The sequence below is a fragment of the Tauraco erythrolophus genome, chromosome 10, assembly GCF_009769465.1.
Source record: "Tauraco erythrolophus isolate bTauEry1 chromosome 10, bTauEry1.pri, whole genome shotgun sequence".
In the NCBI taxonomy this organism is placed as follows: Eukaryota; Metazoa; Chordata; class Aves; order Musophagiformes; family Musophagidae; genus Tauraco; species Tauraco erythrolophus.
This window is the reverse complement of record NC_141474.1, coordinates 15,004,529-15,021,706: the sequence shown is the minus strand read 5'-3', so window position 1 is coordinate 15,021,706 and position 17,178 is coordinate 15,004,529. Positions and strand designations below refer to the sequence as shown.

General features: G+C 39.7%; 1 protein-coding gene across 2 annotated transcripts in view; it reads left to right on the top strand.

The window, feature by feature from the left end:
* The first annotated feature begins 275 nt into the window (after positions 1-275).
* Positions 276-17,178, top strand: part of SNX7 (sorting nexin 7) — a 28,963-nt gene continuing 12,060 nt past the window's right edge. The window contains exons 1-8 of one of the 2 annotated variants that reach the window (XM_086617303.1): positions 276-354; positions 409-464; positions 6,371-6,553; positions 7,718-7,828; positions 8,243-8,407; positions 9,364-9,565; positions 11,501-11,700; positions 14,709-14,795. In XM_086617303.1, the coding sequence (XP_086473429.1) occupies positions 276-354; positions 409-464; positions 6,371-6,553; positions 7,718-7,828; positions 8,243-8,407; positions 9,364-9,565; positions 11,501-11,700; positions 14,709-14,795 (1,083 nt within the window). Of the gene's footprint in view, positions 465-6,370; positions 6,554-7,717; positions 7,829-8,242; positions 8,408-9,363; positions 9,566-11,500; positions 11,701-14,708; positions 14,796-17,178 lie in introns of both variants that reach the window. The other variant, XM_086617302.1, reaches the window with a different exon arrangement.

The following is a 17,178-nucleotide window of genomic DNA, read 5'->3' as shown; positions in this document are numbered from 1 at the left end:
TCGGCCGTCGTCCCGCCGCCCTCAGAGGGGCAAACCCACAACCACGACACGACACAGCCCGGCCCCGCCGCGCTTCCTCCCAGCCCAGCAAGGCGGCCGTCCTGCCGCCGCCACTTCCACTCCTGCGCACTGGGCGCGCCCCCCGGGGCGGGCGGGCGGGCCGGGCCGGGGGCGGGCCGCGGGCGGGCGACCGGCGGGCGGCCAATTGCGGCGCCCCATTGCCGCGCCCCGGGGAGCGGCTCCGGTGGGGCCCCCGCCCGCGCTCGCCGGGAAGGATGGAGGCAGAGGGCCGGGTACCGGGGCCGCCGCTCCCCCCGCCCTCCCCCGGCGGCGAGGGAGGGGCCGAGGCCGAGCTCCAGCTCCCCGCGGGTGCCCCAGCCGCGGCGCGGGGGCCGCTGATCGCCGCCGCCGCCGAGGTGCTGGCGCTGGACGATGAGGAGGACGACCTGGAGGTGTTCAGTAAGGTACGGCAGCGCCCTCCCCGGGCCGGGCCGCGCCGCGCCGGGGGCGGGTGGGCTGCTGGCCGCTCCCTCGCTCCGCCGGTACTTTGCCCCGCAGTGCGCCGGGGAGCCGGGGCGGCGCGGGGGGGCGGGACAGCCCCGCACCGCCCCGGGCGGCGGCGATCTCGGCCTCTGCCCGCCTGCCCCGCGCCCGGCCGGGCAGCCTCCGCGCCCTGCGCCCGGACAGCGCAGCGCCTGGGCAGGGCGGGTCCGGCTGCCGGCCGCTGCCCTGGGAGAGTCACCGGGGGCTCCGGGGGCCGCCGAGCGCTGCCCCGGGCAGCCCCGCGCCCCCGGGCGGCCCGGCTCGCTCAGCCGAGCCCCGGGGCACTTTCTCCTCGGGCACGAAAAGCGGGGTTTGGTCCTTCGGACGAGCTGTGCCAGTCAGTCATTACTGCTCTTACCTTAAAGTTGCCAAGTAATCTGGGCTCGCTGTAACTTTGTCATCACTTATGTTTGTCTTGTACCATATATGTATCTGTAAATTAAATAAACAGTCGTATTCAGTAATTGCAGTTGTATTTAAATATAAATAAATATTTCCAAGTTTCAAGTTTTCTTTTAAAAGCAGAAGGAAGCCTAGCACCTTCACGTAGGAGGTTTGAGAAGGTAACATCTGTATTGTGACGAGGGGAAGAAAAGTAATGAAACTGACGATGTGTTAGGGTCCACGTTCCGGCACTACACAGAGCAGGCTAGGTACGTGGGCACCAGTCCTGCCAATATTGCCGGTTTTAATTAATCCAGTGAAGTTCAGTACAGCTACCACGTATAACGTTTCTCATTTTCTACTGATTTGGTTAAGATAAGGCTTACCTTTTGCCTGCTCAGCCATTAAAGAAGAGAGCATGTCGTGGATCTATTGGCTTTATCACGGCAGCATCTAAAATATAACATAAGGACATACAAATAGCTAAGGTGGAGAAAATATATATAGGGGTCAAGGCCCTGTTAACCTTCTGAGACTTCTGAACGACTGTGTGACAGGATGTTTGACATTGGAGAGGAAGAGCAGTTATGTTTCCTATTTGAAAATGTGACATCAAATGTATTTTCAGTAGAACCAATTGTCATAGGAATTAAATGTGTATATTTTTATATTTCTGTAAACGAGATACATTTTTTGGTATGCATGAATAAAATCATTGGAATAAGAGCTTCATTCTTAGGAGCTATGTATTTAAACTTTGACTGTAGTAAAATTCTTGAAATTCATGGATTTTAAGGCCAGAAGGGGCTATTAGGTGATTTAATGGTCTGTAACATGCAAAAGGTCAGGCTAAATTTCACCAAGTTATCTGTATTTTTCTGAAGCATAACTAGCTAAATAATATTTTCTAGAAAAGCATCAGTCTTGATTTGACATAAAGAGATGAATGATTCACTGAACTTGCATGCAAAAGCAGTGCTAAAATACCATTTTAGTTGTTTGCTTCTTACTTTGAATCCTTTTGCTTTTACTACGTAAGCTCAGGCAGTTCTGCATGCAGGTATTTGCCTATCAATACAGCATATCAACAGTTATGCCGCTTGCTTGTCAAGAGCGATGCTCCTTGGGAATAAAAAATAAAAACAAGTGTAGTTGATACGAGTTACTGCTGCTATATGGCAAATATCTTTGTTCTGCTACTTTTGTTAAATCTTAACTACTATTAATGCATGTCACGTGATAACTTATTGCTACAAATGAGAAAATTTGTCATACTATATGAAAATACCACAGTCTTTCCAAAGCTTGGACACCTGCATTTAGTGGTTATACGTAGACCAGTAATTCACTGTTTGCTTTCAGGTGCAATTTGGAGGCTGATCTTTTGAGCTGATGAAAATCTGTGAGGTTGATTGGGGATTACACCCCATTTGTTCATGTTCCGTATATTCAAGGGAAACTGACAGGCTAAATGTAGCTTCAGACTAAGTTTTGTAAAACCAATTTTTCCATAACGTACTGTTCCAGGACCACCTTGTTTTAAATTGCACCTTAATGGAGTTTCTCATGCCGTCTTTAAGGTAGCAGTGTAGCATTTGCAGGCCAAGCGGGACAGCAGCAGCAGTGCGGTGCTCAGTGCCTGACACTGACATCAACTTCATTTTTCTCAGTTTAGTCAATGAAATGTACCAGCTACCAAAATGGTAAAAAATGAGATTCTTAAAAATTGTCAACATCAATACCTGAAGTTATTACTCAAGATGTAAACACAGGGCTTTTATTTTATGAAAATTCATAGACATTTAACCTGATAGTGTCACAAACCATTGACCCAGTATCCTGTGACATATCTCACATATTACAGACTAGCATCTTCTTCGGCAGCTCTGATAAAGCACTTCGTGATGTGACGTGCATTTCACTCTAGCCTGGTTTCCGTTACTGTGGAAAAAGTTCTGAGGTCTTTTTAGCAGAGAGGACTTCTCGGGGCTGAGTTATGAGTCACACAAATACAATGTTCTCAACCTGCTTTCTTCCATTAGTTTCAAAGTATAGAGTAGCACATGTATCGCAATAGCCATTCAGTTAATCTTCGCCTTACGTGTTAACTGATATGGTGACCTGGCGTTGACAAAGCCGTCAGCTCTTCGGTTAATACTGAAAATCTTTAGCAGCTCTTCTTTCAAACTCTGCTTTACAGTGTTTGTCTCCATTTCATAATTACAGAAAACTTAATTAATGGTATTTCTGGAAGAGATGTACATGCCACTTCGGAATTGCAGAGAGGCTAATTTTTCTTCCAAAACAAGTTGATCAAGGATTTGAGACTAATTTATAAGTGAATTTTTCGGCCAAGGAACTGTTCTGTCTTCCTTAATCTCTTTGCTTCTTTGAAGAAAGCTCCAACAACTATACTATTCTCTTATAGGACAAACTCTGCCACCATGTCCTTTCTCTCCAGACCTCCTTTGGATCCCTGGCCTCAGAAGATTGCAAGCTCTGGATTCTCGCTGGGAGGGAGGGAGGGAGGGAGGGAGGGAAGAATGGATGAGGCATGGAGGCAACCCTAACTCAAGGATCTATGCTCTGGGGAGGAGTTATGTTCAGGAAAACCCCTGGGCTTAATGTCTTCTACAAAGAGTTGCAGGCTCAGCTGTGTGCTCAGCCTACTTTAAGGCTGCTCCTGCTGTACGAGTGTTTTCCTTCCCTTGTTTATTTTGGAGTCTTACTGACCCATTGCAGCCAAATATGAGAGTGAGATAGGGTAACTGCAAGTATTAGAGGGAGGAGACCCAGAGGCAGCCCTCATGCTGCCACGAGCTCATTGGTTTTCTATCTATTTGGTTTCCTGGCCAGTAAATCAAAACGCATGAACCTATTTGCTGATGGGCACACACAGCTCTGCCGACTGCTGTCAGTAGTGAAAGGGCTTGGAAGGGAGAAGGGGTACTGCAGGTAGGTGGGGCTGGTGGAGGCGTGCGAAAGCACATCATTATCTGGGACAGGACCTTGATTCTCTTTCCATAGATGAAGAGGAAAAAAGTTTTTATTTTAAAAAAGGTATACAACCCAAGAGCTAGAAGAATTGACTGGTTTTCCTATGCCACAAAACTCCTTCTGCCCTCATCTTTATTCATGCATAGTTCCAACCACAAAATTACAGCTGTATAGAAAATAGAAAATTATCGTCTTTTTTTGCCATGTTTCTGTGATGACATCAGACTTCTGTCACACGAACTTCAGTAACTGCTGAAAGTAACCTGAAGTATCATGAGGATAAAGAAAGAGAAACAGATGCTTGTTTAAAGCTCACATGCATTCATTGATGTGCAGGTGAACACTAGAGTTGTATTACAACAGAACTGAAGACCTGCTTATTCTATGGATTTTATTGCCCGTGTTTTGTTTCACAAACCATGTATTCATAAGCCCTTCCATATAAAAATATACTTTCAGAAACCTGTCCGTATAGAGCAATTTTTAGTAGCAATGTAGAGGGAGGAACAACATGTTAAGGTATTAATGACCCATGGAAAATGAGAAAATATGAAACACATTTTCATTGATCCAATTTAGGCCTTGCAGAGTCATCATTCCTCAAGTTATATGGCCGCTCAAGTCCCTTAGATGCTCACATGCATTTTTCTTTCCCTGGAAATTTCCTGTTGTCTCAGCGCTTTGAATCACATGGACTGCTCTGAACTAGCGGTCCTCATTCTTCATGTAGAGCATGGCCAGCCAGTGCTAGCAGGCAGTGAAAATAGCTTCTCTGTTTATCCTCCACCACTCAGGACAGTGCTGGCTGCATACCAGTATAGAAGTCGTGTTGGAACACACTGAGTAAAAATAAAAAGACTTACAGGTATGCAAGTAAGCAACTATATAACATTTAAAGCATTGCCTTTAGTCTTCCATCCTGCTTTTGTCTCGCTGTTGAAAGAACTGTACGTAAGTGATGGGAGGAGACCTGATACATCAGTGCTTTCCATGTGTAATTCCTGATACAAGTTTCTACTCCATATTTGTGGAAGTAAATTGATAAATCCAAAGGAGAGGGACGGCAGTAGGCAATAAGGTTTAAGGTAGGAAAAGAACAAGAGAGGAGAACGTGTTCTAGAGAAAGTTTTGATCCAGTTGAATTCAAAGGAAAAAAAGCAACTCTCACCAAGCTCGGCAGCCCTGCAGTGGTGTGCTCTTCACTCCTGCGAGATCGGCCTTGGGATGACGCTGTGACTCTAGTTTCTGTGGACTCCTACATTTCCACCCCTGCCATTTGAGCAGTTTTCTCTTGAGCAACATCGCTTTTCTTCTTGCTCCATAGTTACTGAGGCACCGGAAAGATCAGCTCTTTGCCACTTGGTAGTTAGTGTAGCCTAACTACACTTTTAGAAAACTTCTGGAAAACAGATTAATTTTTAAGTTTGTTGTAAAAATACTTCATTGCATTGGATATATTAAAAAATGTATAAAATATTTGATATTTAAAACATAGTGATTGATTTTAATTGCCCAAATTTATTATTTTTAGCGATTTATTCTTTTATTATGCACTTTTATGGTGTTAGTGAATTTATTTTGCTAGTCACTGTATCCTTCATGGATAAATGAAGGATAAATTAGTAGAGCTCATCCAGACTTGCATCTAAGAAAGAAAATGAGATTTCTTGCCTGTTTCCAATTCCAGTTTGAGTGATCACCATGGAATGCACTGAGCAGAAGCAGCTGCTATAGGGGCATATTCTTAGAGTGCTGTGGTGGAAGTGGTTGATGCTATCAAAAAGTGGTTTTCCACTTCAGCAAAATAGTGGTTTGACTTTTTTAGAAATTAAGCATCAAATTTGTACTGCATCCTTACTTACCATTTTTCTTTTTTTAAAAAATAAATTTATGTCTCAGTAAAAGATTTCCATTTCAAACTTTATTGTAAAATGTATGCAAACCGAAATATCCAATTTCAATAAAAATTCTGATTTGGATTTTGTCTTGTTTTCTTTTAAAGTCATAGGGTTTTACCCACCCTGTTCAGGTTAGTAGAGATAATTCAAACTTTCTAAGTCCTGAGTAACTGGCTTCTAACAATTTTAATAAAGCTGGTAAGTATCCTACACAGTTACTGAGTGCTTGGATTTGTAACTAATTTTAGCATTCATAGGCAAGTCCTCTTTCTAGCTATGCGTAACATCCTTGTCAAATGGTAGCATTTTGCTCTTTCATTAGTTTTAGAACAAATCTCATTCTTTCTTACATCCTCACTGAAGCAAATACTGAAAAGGATAATAGATTTGCTATGTGCTATATAATTATTTCATCTGCTCTAGGTTTTATCTGTTTTACCAGATTATTTAAGAGCTTGCCATTTTAGCATCTGAGACGTATATGTTTGCATGTGAGTGTTTGTATATAAAGATATATTGATATGCATGTTCTCGTGTCTTATTTGTAGGATACATCATTGGCTGAGGTAAACTCATTCAGTACTTCAGTGCCAATATCCCCCTCATCAATGATAAACCAGTATAAATTTGAAGATGAACCAGAATTAAGAGATCTCTTCATTACAGTCGATGATCCTGAAAGTCACATTACAGCCATTGAAACATTCATTACATACAGAGTAGTGACAAAGGTAAGCATCTATTCATGGCTAGAATGGCTTACATTGATAACTCATCCTTAAATAAGAGGAGATACCAATTCCTCATAAAATATTTAAAGAGTAGGAAGAGAGGTATCTTCGTTAGGTTGCTAGCAATGATTGTCACTTTATGCATGTTTTTGTAGACGAGAGAACATTTTTTCTTCAGGCGAGTATGGAAGGGCTGTAAGGTGGATTGGATTTGCTTTTTCATCTATTCTGTCCTTTCTTATTGTATTTAATTGGAAGTGCTGGTTGTTGATAAAGTAATAGCATTCCTCCCACATACCTTGAAAAATTTTTATTCAACCTTCAAAATGTTTAGATTACAAAAGCATGTTTTCAGGTTTTTAGAATTTACTTGCATCACATTAGAAATCTGTGCAACAATGAATGCTAAACACGCATTACTTTAGTGAAAACACAGGCTCTTTGTAGCTTGATCCTAGAAGATGGAGCAGTGATAAAATAAATCTCATGGTCTGACAATTTTGCAACACTGTAATAAGCATTTTTCTAGGCATTAAAGGTTTGTTGGCAAGTTCTAACAAAGGGCTACAAAACTGGAATTGATGATGGAACACAGAATCCATTAGGCAGCGCAGGAAGTGTTATTGCTATGATATGCTGAAGTTTTCATGTTTTCAATGTGGGAATTGTTGACTAGTTTCAGCAGATCCCAAGGATGTATGTCAGCTATTTGGTTTTTTTTTGGTTTTTTTTTTGAACACTAAAAAATAGACTTTCCTCACTCATAGATTACTAATCACCTTAAAAGAAATGCCCTAAAAGTAAGGAACAAAACCATGATTGCTAAAAGGAAAATGCGACACTAAAATAATGATTGAAATCTTTTGGAGACATTGTGGTAGGGTAATTATTATAAATCCTTCTGTGTACAGTTTAGTTCTTGCTTTTCTCTTCTTTTTTTTTTTTAACAATAGAACTTTGATTTCATGCTAAAATGGGATGTGTTTTATTTCTTCAAGTAGTTGATCATTGCACTTCAAAAAACAGCAAGCAAATAACACAAGCAAAATAAAATCATGTATGCATTCCTTTCAAATACTCAGTTTTCTCCAAAATCGAAAACTATTTTATTATTTTTTTCTGGTATTCTAACCTGGGCCTGTTTTTTCTCCCTCTGGTTTTCAGACATCTCGTGGTGAATTTGACTCCAGTGAATATGAAGTTCGAAGACGATACCAGGATTTCCTCTGGTTGAAGAGCAAACTTGAAGAAGCACATCCAGCACTGATTATTCCTGTTAGTTTGCTAAAACTTACATTATTTTTATTTGTTTATAAGATGGCTCCATTTTTACAAAGAGATGTTTGAGGTCTTCAGTTCTGAAATCTCACAAACTTTAAACCAACATACTTTCATTAGCTTTATACATACGTGATAAGTAAAAATCCCATAAAGGTATTTCTTAGGTTTATAATTGTGCCATTTGCAGTAATTTATGTCCTTCTTTCTTAGTTGTACTTGTTTTCTTCTGCACTGTAGGCTACAAGAACCATGTTATGCCACTGTTGAATGTGGTAACTTTCTAACAGTTTGGGTTTTTCATGGTCAATACTACGAGGTATACCTATGGTTTTCAGCAAGTATATGAACTATTCTAATACTCTTAATATTATGCAAATTATACAATATATTTTTTCTTTTTTTCCTTAGCCATTGCCCGAAAAATTCATAATGAAAGGAATGGTGGAACGATTTAATGATGAATTCATTGAGACTCGAAGAAAAGCTTTACATAAATTTTTGAACCGTATTGCTGATCATCCAACTTTAACTTTTAATGAAGACTTCAAAATTTTTCTTACTGCACAGGCCTGGGTAAAATGACTTTACTTTTATTTACAGTTATGTGAAACCATGTCTTGTGTTAGTAGAGTATATCAGGAGTCTCCCTAGTTCAGCACTCAATAGTGTCCTCCCACGGCTTGTTACAGAAATGTCAGAAGAAGGCACAGGATTTATGGAGTATTCATCCCCCGAGATAACCTTTTCTTCTGTGCTTTTGGTACTCATTCATGTGGCCATAAATATTGCTCTACCTTCCAAAGTGTTTTTTCTTGCTGCATTTTAGATTTTTGTGGCAAATTCACAATATTTCAACTCTGTATGCTTTTTGGTATACATATAAGCTTCCAAGATTATATGAAAAGTAGTATTTTAAATCTTGTTTTGGCATGGCACTGTCTTTTTCGTCAGCTTTTTAAAAAAAGTTATACTAGTTTCACTAAAGAAAAATACAGCCTTTGAATTTCCTGTTGTATTTTTGCAAGATGCGTCCAGTTGAAAATTGGAGTTTTGAACTCAGAAAAGCCGGCCTCTGAACTTCAGCAGAGGTTATTCTAGCAATATAAGAAAAGAGTTGCAAAAAAAATAGATGGATTACTTCTTCCAGTAGGAATAGTTTGCTTTCCTCAATGACTTATTTCTGCAATCATTACCTCTGCTTTCCTGTTCAAAAGGCTAAATTGCAAACTAGCTAGCTCAGCCTAAGAGATGAAAGGGTAAAGGTTCTCTGCCATCTTTAATCGTTCTTGTGAGACCATGATACACGGTGTGCTTGTGTTTGCCCAGAAAGGCTTAGCTAATAAAAGCACACAACAGGTACAGTTCTGACTCTGGTCTAATAATTTTAAAGTAAGATTTAAACACTATAAAGACACACAGAGGCTTATGTATGTAGTTTTGTTTTTAAGAAAGCAAGCATTAAAGGATGCATTGTTTTCAGAGAATTTTTAAAAGTGCATGGAAATAAACACGGCTTGTTCTGTCCGTAGGAACTCTCCTCACACAAGAAGCAGGGTCCTGGTTTGCTGAGCAGGATGGGACAGACTGTCAGAGCTGTAGCGTCCTCAGTAAGAGGAGGAGTTAAAAATCGTCCTGAAATGTTTATAGAAATTAACGATTACGTGGAAACATTTAGTCAGAAAATAAATGTACTAGATAAAATAGCTCATAGAATTTACAAGGAAGAAAGAGGTAAGTAGAAACAAGTATCAGTTTTATTGATTTAAGAAATTAATATATTGGAAAAGTAAATTAGTTTTCATTGTGCCAGGCAAAATACTCTTTCCAGCAAGCAGGGGAGAAGGGAGATTCGTTATACTGTGCTTTTCATAATGGTTATTGTTTTGGCAGACTTTCAAGTTAGTTTGAATAACTTCTTAATAGGAAAAGTTTTAACATGTCATTAAACTACTTGATAAGGAACTTAGAAAGAGGAAAACATAGCAAGTATGGCTATCTTGTTACTTGTGCTTTTTGGAAAGCTGCGTGACCTTTTGTTTTGTATTTTCAGTGGAATGTACGCAGTCAGAGTTTTCTATGCTGTCTTGTACTGACATAATGCTCTCTAGATTCCAGATCTCTAAACATCTCTTTTTCTGGCTTCATTTTGCACCTTTTTTTCTGTGTTGACCAAGTAGTAGATTTTTTTTTTTTTTTAATAGCTTTACCATTGGCTATAATTTCTGTCATGGGAAATTGTGCCTGTTAAGAGTTTTCTTAAGAAAGATGACTTAATTTCATTTTTTTCCTTAAGTAGCAGCAGTTTGCACTCCTACTTGGAATGCTAAATTACTATATTTCTGAGATTGACCCTGATCTCAGACTAGCCCTCTCTAGTAGAATTTCCACTGGTCAGCACTTAAGGTGTTTTATTGTCTATATAATATAATTTGAAGAGCTGCTCTGTGTTCCTTAGTAACTGAGCCCTTGTGCTTTATTGTGCAGTATCACATCTCAGCGTGTCCTCACTAAATTCAAGGGGTCTTATAAAAGGGAAATACATGTTGGTGAAAAGAGTTCCTTTCCACATCATTCATTTCAGTGGAAATAGCTGGCTGAGGTCCATAGGCTCAAGGCATTGGTGCCAAAATATTTCTCGGAAAACCTTATGAATGTTGACGTGCTCCCAAATGCTGTAGGTTATATCTTCTTTCTAGATTTTTCAAATAGCATTTGGCAGAACACTTGTGTGCAGGGCCGTACTGTCACGGATACGAACTGTTGATAGCTGTGATTCAGAGAAGATTCCTGCTTGCAGTAGCTTAATGTGGCATTCTTAATTACATCTTCCATGGAGATTTTTTTTGTTCAATTAATCTCAAAGGAAACATTACACTCTTCATGCCACACAGCTGCTTTGCATTTCTTTTTTTTTGACATTTCTTCATTATAAATTCAGTTGTGATGAAATTGTGTTTTCAATACATGACCAATGTGTTCACAGTACCCTCCTACAAACACACAGCTTTCGGGTCATTTCCAGCCTTGCCCAAGTTTAGTCCTACCAAATGGCACAGTGAATTCTGGGCCTTCTTTCTGTTTACAGATTACCACTTTGCCTAGAGACATAAGAGAAATAATTTGTAGGATACCTTGTATTTAAATTAATAAAAACTACTAAAGGAGATAACACCTGCAGAACTGGAGTGAACTTCAGTATGTTTTTTGGAGCTTTTGGGACATACCAAAGCTGTTAGTTTTAATAACCAAGACAGGATTCGGAGCATCACTGTAGCAGAGGAATTCAGGGTAGTATAACCAAGTCTGGCCGACTGCTGCCTGGGGCTGCTATGGCTCATGTCCCTCTGTATGAAGACAACGTGAAGTAATTCAGATCATGGGGTGAACTGAATGCAGCCCATCAGGTCTAAGAGCGTATGTGTACTTTTTAAATGAGTGGGGCGTTTTTGCTGATAGGTTTCTGGGAACTACTTAATTACAATACATTAATTGATAAGTTTATTCATAAGCAAGGAACTGCAGTTTACTTATCTTGGTCATTTGAGCAAATTTAAACATTAGCCTCAGTCTTTTGCTTTGTTCACAATAAATATGAGGTTGCAATTAGTATCACTTAGACATTTACTAATGAACAAAAGACTAAAAGGTGAATATGTTCCTGTTAAGAGTATTTTAATGAAATGAAGGAATATGGCCCCATCCACACACTCTGGTCAGCATCGGAAGAAGATATAGCAGACTCCCTAAAAGGTGTTGCCAGCTGCATCGACAAGTGTTGCAAGGCTACGGAGAGGCGAATGGCCGGGCTCTCTGAAAATCTGCTGCCTATCTTACATGAATATGTACTCTACAGTGAAATCCTGATGGTAAGGTTTCCTTAAGGATTGCTTATGGCTGTATATAAAGTTTGGCTTAGTCTAGTGATAAACTTAGAAGAGAATTTGTAACTGATGGAAATGATTTTGCAGTCCCTCTATTTTCCATTGTTACTGGAGGTGCAGAGCACAGGATAGGTGTCCATTAGCGGGGAATCCGATTGGTCCTATTTCCCTTGTTAATCAGGCAAGAGGCATCCCTACCAGATGAGAAAAGCTTGATAGTTTTGTGTGGCAGGCAGCCCTTGAAAGCTGGGCTAAAGAGTGCCTGGCTTTGCTGTCTTCGGAGAGCTCTGCATTGTAGCAGAGAGGTGGGAACACAGAAAGGTTTGGGGAACAGCAGCTGAGAAAGGCCTCCTCTGACACTGCCGAAATATGAACTCATCGAGGAACAGATTGTGTGGGGGAAGAGGAGTGGAGAGGTTTTTCCCTTTCTCAGAGATGTTCCTAAATTATATTTTCTTTTTCCAGAATAGTAGGGAACTTCCAGTCCCTGTGTCATTATATAAGCATGTGTTAGTCTTTGCCATAAGCTGATGCTCTCAGTTCCCTTTATGTACGTATTTTTCTTACACTTGGAGAGAATGTAAAAAATCAGGCCTCAGAATTTATAAACTCAGTGCTGATGTATAATCAACATAATTAAGTAGCTGAATTCAGCATGTCATAATTCCCACTCTGCTGCCTCCAGAAAGCAGAAAATATGTACAAACCCCTCTTTTGTCTAGATTTTGAGAAATGCAAGCTGCAGTATCTGTCCTTGCCTTTCTGCTGGGAACCCAGCTCCTACTGCAGTGGTTTCTGAGTAAGGACTGAGAGTGTGTTTCAAGCCATGCGTAGAGCAAGACCCTGGCTCTTCATGCACGTGTTACAAGTAGCTGTTGCCCATTGCTTTTTTTTCTGCTTGCAGTGTTCTTGATGCGACACGTGCAATGCAGCATTAGGCTGCCATGAGGTCCTGTCCGTAGCAAAATCTTCTTCCACTAGCTTATTCTGGTTCAACAACCGTTCCTTTCCTTTCATTCACCATGGATTTTTATTTTTCCTACAGCTTACTTCCCTCTTGCAGTTTGGAGAGCAGACTACTAGTCACACTAAAATACAACAGGGGAAGTCACACACTAGTGAAGCCTGCTTTGAGAGGTGTGCTTAACCCCTCATCACAGGGACCTTTGTGCAGTACAGCCAAGATCATGCGTAAACCTGCCGAAGAAGGTGTAGTCGATACAATCCTTTTATTTTCCAGTGTTGGGAGTTCAGCCTTATACTGGGGAAAGAGATGAATTCATAGCTAAAATATTTACATCTGGACTGGCTCCTTCCTAACTGACTCATAGAACAAATCTGAAGGAGTGCAAAGTACTGCTGTGCCTCAGGGTACAAAGTGCAGCAATAAATTGGTTACGAGTCCACATACAATTATTTGAGGGTTTTGTGGCAGGGTACCTTAAATATTACAACAAAAAACTGTAAAAGTATAATAATATGTTTTAAAAACACACTCTGTTTGCCTATAGAAGTCAGCTCTTGTCTATAGTTGCAGCACATTAATATTAAAATAATTGGGTTTATGTTGTAATTTAAGGAGTGTTTCTGATAAAAGTTGCCAAATAGTCATTAAAACAGTTTTAAAAGAGGCAAAAGAAAAAGTAAAAAGAGAAAGCATTTGTAATATGAAGGAAAGCTGTTCCAGAAATACTTGTTTTGCTTTTATGCTTACAGCTAAACACTTTCTGTATTTATCTAACTAAAACATATTCTGAGCTATTGAAACTTAGATTTATGATCATCAGTATGTATTGCTAATCTATTACTCAGAATTGTCCAAAGTCAGATTTACCAAATTTTTCTAGTGAGTATCTGTTCAAAAAGAAGCATTGAAAAATTATTTGAAAATTAACTTCCTACATTATTCTATTTGTGTTTGTTCAAGTGACAAGATTTCAAAGGTAACTCAGTCAGGTAAGACAGTTAGAGAAGGTAGAGCTGTTTGTGCCCTGTGCTGTTTCAACATGCCCAGTGCTAGAGGTGAATATTGAAAATCTCTTTAGTATATGCAGAAGAAGCAGTAAAACCAGTTGTGGCAAGGTAATATAAAAGAAGGTTTTGAGATTTGTAATTTTATATGTCCTGCATCTGATTATTTTTTTTTTAAAGGACTAAAGCCTTGCAACATTTCTGCAAGATGAGCACACCTGAGTGTGCCTCTACAGATGAGGAAACCAAAGAGAAATTTGTAAGGCTTCCTCAAGGTCACAGAGCAAATGAGCATCTGAAATGGAAATTTCATCTGTAGTACTGTTCCTGTTTTGTAGTTTAATAAGTAACATTTCTTCCCCTTTCTAATTATTTTTGACATTATGCTGAAAATCCAATACCTGATAAGACAGTTTTAAAGGAGGAAGTAATTACATATGCTGAAAATAAGCACATATATCAATGTTAGAACATCTATCATTTTTATGATAATTTACTCTGATTTTACTGAACTATGTTTGGCACTTACAAAACAATATTGAAGGTTAAAGTCACAATTTCAGTAATGCCTGGTATACCATTTTTAGTTACTTATTCTACTTTATCTTGTTACTTTTACACAAAGAAGATACTTTTGCTCATGAGCTTTGGCAAACTCATGCTGCTATTTTAAAATACCACTATATAGTAAGTTGATCTGATACTAAGTAAACTGCTGTTGCAGTTTTTTTTCATACAACTAGAAATGATACTGTGTATGGCAGACTCTTGTGGCACTGATTTTGGATTTACTAAGATTTTTGAAAAACACATGAGATAAAATACAGGTATTGAAAAATAAGTCTTCACTTCATGATTTTGAGACTCTTTTTGAGGAAAGTACATGTATCATGTCAAAATTATTAGATGGCTTCATTCTGTGACCTTGCTTAATTTATTAAACAGTCAAGTTGTTTGATGGTTTTTTGAACAGATGGCTGAAATTTGATGCAGTTTACTTCTTTTTTCTCTCCTATATTAAGGGTGTTTTGAAAAGGAGAGACCAAATTCAAGGAGAACTTGACTCCAAAGTTGATGCTTTAGCCAATAAAAAGACAGAAAAGGATCCGGTGAGTATGTACAGAAAACTGAAATCTTCCAGGCCTTATTTTAACTGCAAAAGACGATCCCTTGAAGAAAACACGTCCTCTGAAGCCATGCTTTGTAACTGGTAGCCCATGGGGCAGGCATCCCCAAAACCATCAGCAAGGCTCAGCATGCCAATTAAGAGAAAATTCTGAGATGGGTATTGGCATTTTTAAAATTTTTGATTGTTTAACTCTCCAGCCTAAGTAATGTCCTTTTATCAGAGTGTTAATACAAAGTGTTATACAGTGTAATTAATATATAAAAATGTCTAAATAATAATAACTTTTCAGTACATCAAAGGAGAAAGTCCTTGATATCTCAGATACTTTTTATTAGGGTTGTCATCATTAGCTTTCATGTAAAGATGAGCTGTTTAGATAGGTTTTGGCACTTGAAATGCATATTTTCATTTGATTTCTTGTCACTGAGCTGAATAAATAAGAAAATATTACCACTGTCTGATATCTACGATGGCTACGGTATGCTTTGTAGCAATTTGCCTCGGTGTACTGCAGTGGGACCATAACTAAACACTTCTGGTTTTGCTTTTTCCTGAAGTAGAAATTGTTTACTTATATCTTATGTTGTCCTCTCATTTCACTGCCATTGTGTTCTCTAATCTGTTTCTGTTTCTCTACTTCCTCTGCTGCTTCTCCTGTCCTTTGTGCTTAGTTTACATATAGAGTATGAAGCTCTTATAAAATGCACAGAGGATGGTAAGTTGGAGAATGCCCCCAGGCTGGGAGTTGGGGTCGCGATGGCAGGTCCTAGTCCTCTGCTGGCTGCAGGCCACCGTATTCTCATGCTGCCCTGGGAGGGCATGGGCAGACCCGCTGTGGGCTCCTCCCATAGCCTGCCCGTGTCCCCAGCACCCCGTGCCATGGGTGCCCTGTGTGCCGGCAGCACGCCCTAGTGGCATTGCATGTAGAAGCACAGTACATGTTAAGAATGATCCTTGCGAGTCCCTTCCAACTTGAGATATTCTATGATTCTAAGAATTTATTGTGGCAGAATGAGTGTTATAGGTTATTGCATAAGTTATTTGTATGCAGCTAGTTATATCAACTTTTCAACGTTGCTTCCCGTTTCATCAGTGCTTCTCATTTGTACGGTTTGTTGGCAACCTGCTAAAACCAGTCGCATTTGCACAGAGCAATTCAGCGATGAATTGCAATTTCATATAGCTTGTTTAGCAGCTAGTCTTATTGCTATTCACCGTAGGGAAGGGAAAGTTGCCTGGCAGGATGCGGTCTTTTCAGAAGGTGTTTCTTTTATAATCTGGTGGAGTCCTCAGACAAGGTGCATGCACTGGCTTTTCCTGAACTGTTACAGAAAAAAGGAATATTTTTCCCTTTAACATAGTATTGATCATACCACGTTGATTTGATATGGACAATGGTTTACTCCATAATGAGATGTTTGTACTTGCTTCCAGTAAAATTTTGAGATGAGTTTGCACAACCTGGTCTTTTTTCAGTTTCCGTGTTTCCAAATCTGTGTTTACAGTTTTGGTAAAAGCCTTTGGATGGTGTGATTACCCAGGTGTTCAGATCTTTGCTTTATCTTTCCAACCCCTCTATTTCTTACTCATTTGAAAAAATCCTGTTTCTGAGAGCCTGATTTCCCTTGCAGTCTCACGAGAGCAGTAAAACAGATGTCTGTTAGTCTAATCTGATCATAAAATGCTGTGTTCTCTAATTGAGTGGCAGCTGTATCCTGAAGACTTTTTCTTAATTAGAAGTTGAAGGCTTTCTCTGTTAATGATAGTTTGGCCAGAGAGAATGGTGTACTGCTATTTTTAACCATTCAAGTAACTTTTAGCTGTTTTCTTAATCAGTATTTTTATTATGTGTTGAAAATTTTGCTGACATTTCTAACCATACTACTTTCAGAATAAAACGTGGTCATAACACGGGTATTAGTATTGGAATTGGTGTCAAACACTGAGTTTGGCTGTATTTACAAATTTCTATCCTGAGCAGAACTCATGTAGCTTCTAATGATCTCATAGATGTCAGATTGAACTTGTCAGTGCAATCTAGCAGCCAGAAATTCTGCTGACAATGAATGGCATGAACTCTAATCTCATTTGAAGTACACTTCCACCATAGATAAGAAATCTTAGACTGTCATTAGAGCTGATAAAAGGCTGCAAGATCTTTAGCATTGGTCACAGCAAACATTAAATGATTTAACAAACAGGAGGTTATACAGCAGGAGAATACAAAACATCGCCAAGGTCAGCGCAGCTGAAATAGGCTGGAATCGCAAACTAAACCTTACAAGATGTCAGGCTCATTGGCTGGAGAAAAACCTTTTCTTGAGCTGTGCTTCTGCCACTGGGATTTTAGAAAGCTGCCTGTG